At 35.5% G+C, this 2,740-nt stretch overlaps 1 protein-coding gene across 1 annotated transcript; it reads right to left on the reverse strand.

Moving 5' to 3' along the window:
• Positions 1 to 202: 202 nt before the first annotated feature.
• On the reverse strand, positions 203 to 1,570 carry LOC145168846 (protein STRICTOSIDINE SYNTHASE-LIKE 11-like). The gene is made up of 3 exons (XM_079087520.1): positions 1,247 to 1,570; positions 876 to 1,130; positions 203 to 688 (listed from the first exon to the last, which is right to left on the reverse strand). The coding sequence occupies exons 1-3, from the start codon at positions 1,501 to 1,503 to the stop codon at positions 205 to 207; spliced, it is 996 nt and encodes a 331-aa protein (XP_078943646.1). The 5' UTR covers positions 1,504 to 1,570; the 3' UTR covers positions 203 to 204.
• Positions 1,571 to 2,740: the final 1,170 nt, after the last annotated feature.

The following is a 2,740-nucleotide window of genomic DNA, read 5'->3' on the forward strand; positions in this document are numbered from 1 at the left end:
CAGCCAGACCCATTTGTGCACCTCTAATTCTAGGAGTTGCATAATGGACAATTTAACATGAGTAAACATTGGGATAAGATTAAATCAACCTTTATATTAGGTTGCCTTTTTATTTTAATATCATTTCACCTTTATTTCATAGTACAAGACACACATGTACACATAGAGTTTTTCATTCTAGTTAGAGTACACACGTGTTCAATTCTAGTTAGAGTACACACCAATGAAATTGGTGAAACGAGACCCCACATAGAGTTTTCCATTCCGTTCTTGAACCAAACTAACCGGCACATTAACATATTCTTTAGCAAACGACACCGTTTGCAACACCACCCCATTTGAATTAAATCGCACCCCTTCAGGTTGAATGACAGCCATTCTTGGAATATATCCAACCGAAATTCCAACCCAAAACTCTCCTAATCTTTCTGCTCGCTTTATTTTATTAGGATTCCCTGTGGTATGTAGCAAAACTTCCACCGTATTTGCTTTGGGCCCCACCAACCAATATTTAGAAATCCGATTAGCATTAATCTCAGGTACAAGAACAAATGTACCATCCGCACTCACGGCAGGACCACCACCGCCAGAGAGACCACTCAGCAAAACTGACACCTCTCTGGTAACTGGGCTGTAACGCAATAACCTCCCGGTTGAATCTGGCTTAAATCCTGGTTTGGTAATATCTCTGCACCATGTGACATTTGCTCATATTCTATTACAATATCATATTTTCATTTAATCCACAACATTTTACTGTTAAAAATTTACTTAATTATAGCCTTTTTGTGTTTGGATTAAAAAAAAAAGGACTAGAATGCTATAATAAACAAATAAATGAATATGCATTGTTACTTTTTAGTTAAATTGGTTACCTAATATCATAAGTCAAACTACCATCACTGAAGTAAACATTTCCTGTTAATAAGTCAATGTCTATGCCATTAGCATACTTAAATCCTCCGGCAAGTTGAGTTGCGAGCCCTCCGGTGGGGTCCACAACTAGAAGTCCAAAAAATGCATCAGCTATGTAAAGAAACCCGGTTATAGGGTGATAGCTAAGTGCAATTGGTCGTCCACATATTGGCCCTTTCTCTGGATCTGTTGTACCATCACAAAATTGTTTTGTCCTGAAAAAAAAATATTCCATAAAATATTTTTTAAAAAAATGTCACATACACAATGATCATGTGTTATGCCTCAAGTGTCATAAATTATAATTTATACATAATAATTTGAAAAATACCTTGCTAGTGAAGTGTATGCGAAGTCCACAAAACCGATGGTAGGGCCTGCCCATCTCAAAATCCTGCCATCAGTGACGGTTGTGAAGGGCCCGTTGGCTAGAAGTCCTCCAAATGTGATTGAACCAGGGCCGGTGACACCCGGAGGTAACACTAACTTATTAAAGTTAGCAAATTGACCAGAAACATAGGTTTTAAAAACACAAAGAAATATGACCAAAATGGAAAGCATGTGTGATTGCATTCGTGGAGAAGCCATATTTGGATATATGAAGGGAGCAATGAAAGAGTATTGCACAAAGCTTCTATTTATATACGAAAGGTATGCATAATTAGCCGTCGTGTTCATTGGGAATGGGTGTCATAACGGCCAGCATGTGATGTATTCGCTAGTCTCCACCATATTGAGAATAAAATACTTTCTAATTTAAGGAAAAAACCAAAAAAATTTACTTATGGGTTTATATTTAAAATAAGTTTTTTTATATAAATATTAGAAGTCGTGAAACAAACGGATGTGTTCCGTAAAACCTTAAGGTTGAGTTTGGCATTTATAAGCTAGCTTATTGCAATTTAATGTTTGGTGATACTATAAAAACAGTTAATAATAGCTTATAAACTAACATATAGGCTAGTTTTTTGATAAATTAATTGATATAATTCATTGATAAGTTAACTTATAAGCTAAAAATTATTTTTCAGCTTACACGTCAAACTCGACTTAAGTCTCATTAGGCCCAAGCCTCAACTTGTAGTGTTTTTAAAGTTTTTTCTCTTTCAAATTATGTGTAATTTACAACGTAAATTATGAAAATGTTGTTACTTAAATAATGCACTAAAAGATATAACATGAATTCTAAAGTTAATTATATATAATAAAAAGAAAATTCCACAAAAATCACTACGTTTACACAAAAATTCGATTTTGAAACAGTGTTACTATATTAACTAGGAGTGTTCGCGTCGCGGTTTGGACTCAAAACCACTAACCGCACCGTATCTGCAGTTTGAGCTTTTCGGAAACTGCAAACCACACCGTGAAGCTTTTCGGAAACCCGGCTATCGTTCTTGAGTCCAGAAATTGGGATGCCAGGATAACTACAAATGTTCCCTAGATACCCTTACCTATGCAAATTGTAAATAGTCTTTCTACTAAGTGGAAGCATGAAATGTTTTCAAAGTAAGTCGAGCTTCTAAGTTTTTTCATCACCATGCAGATTGTATATTCACAAAGATAGGGGCTATAGAAATTCATGTTATTGTTTAGACAAACCACAGAAGTTGTTAGATGCAACGTAGCAATGATTTAGAAGAACGAGTCAAAAGACGTACATCTTTTGGCAGTGAAAATCCTTCTGGAACCACAAACAAACGAAGGAAACAGTATTCTCCCACATAGTCAAGCGCTTGTCCAAGGAAGATTGAATAGTGTTTCGGATATAATGCAAACCCTAATTGACGATCAGAATGGAACAAAACCGTTTAGCCAAATAATC

The sequence above is a fragment of the Lactuca virosa genome, chromosome 4, assembly GCF_052849685.1.
Source record: "Lactuca virosa cultivar CGN04683 chromosome 4, Lactuca_virosa_CGN04683_v6, whole genome shotgun sequence".
In the NCBI taxonomy this organism is placed as follows: Eukaryota; Viridiplantae; Streptophyta; class Magnoliopsida; order Asterales; family Asteraceae; genus Lactuca; species Lactuca virosa.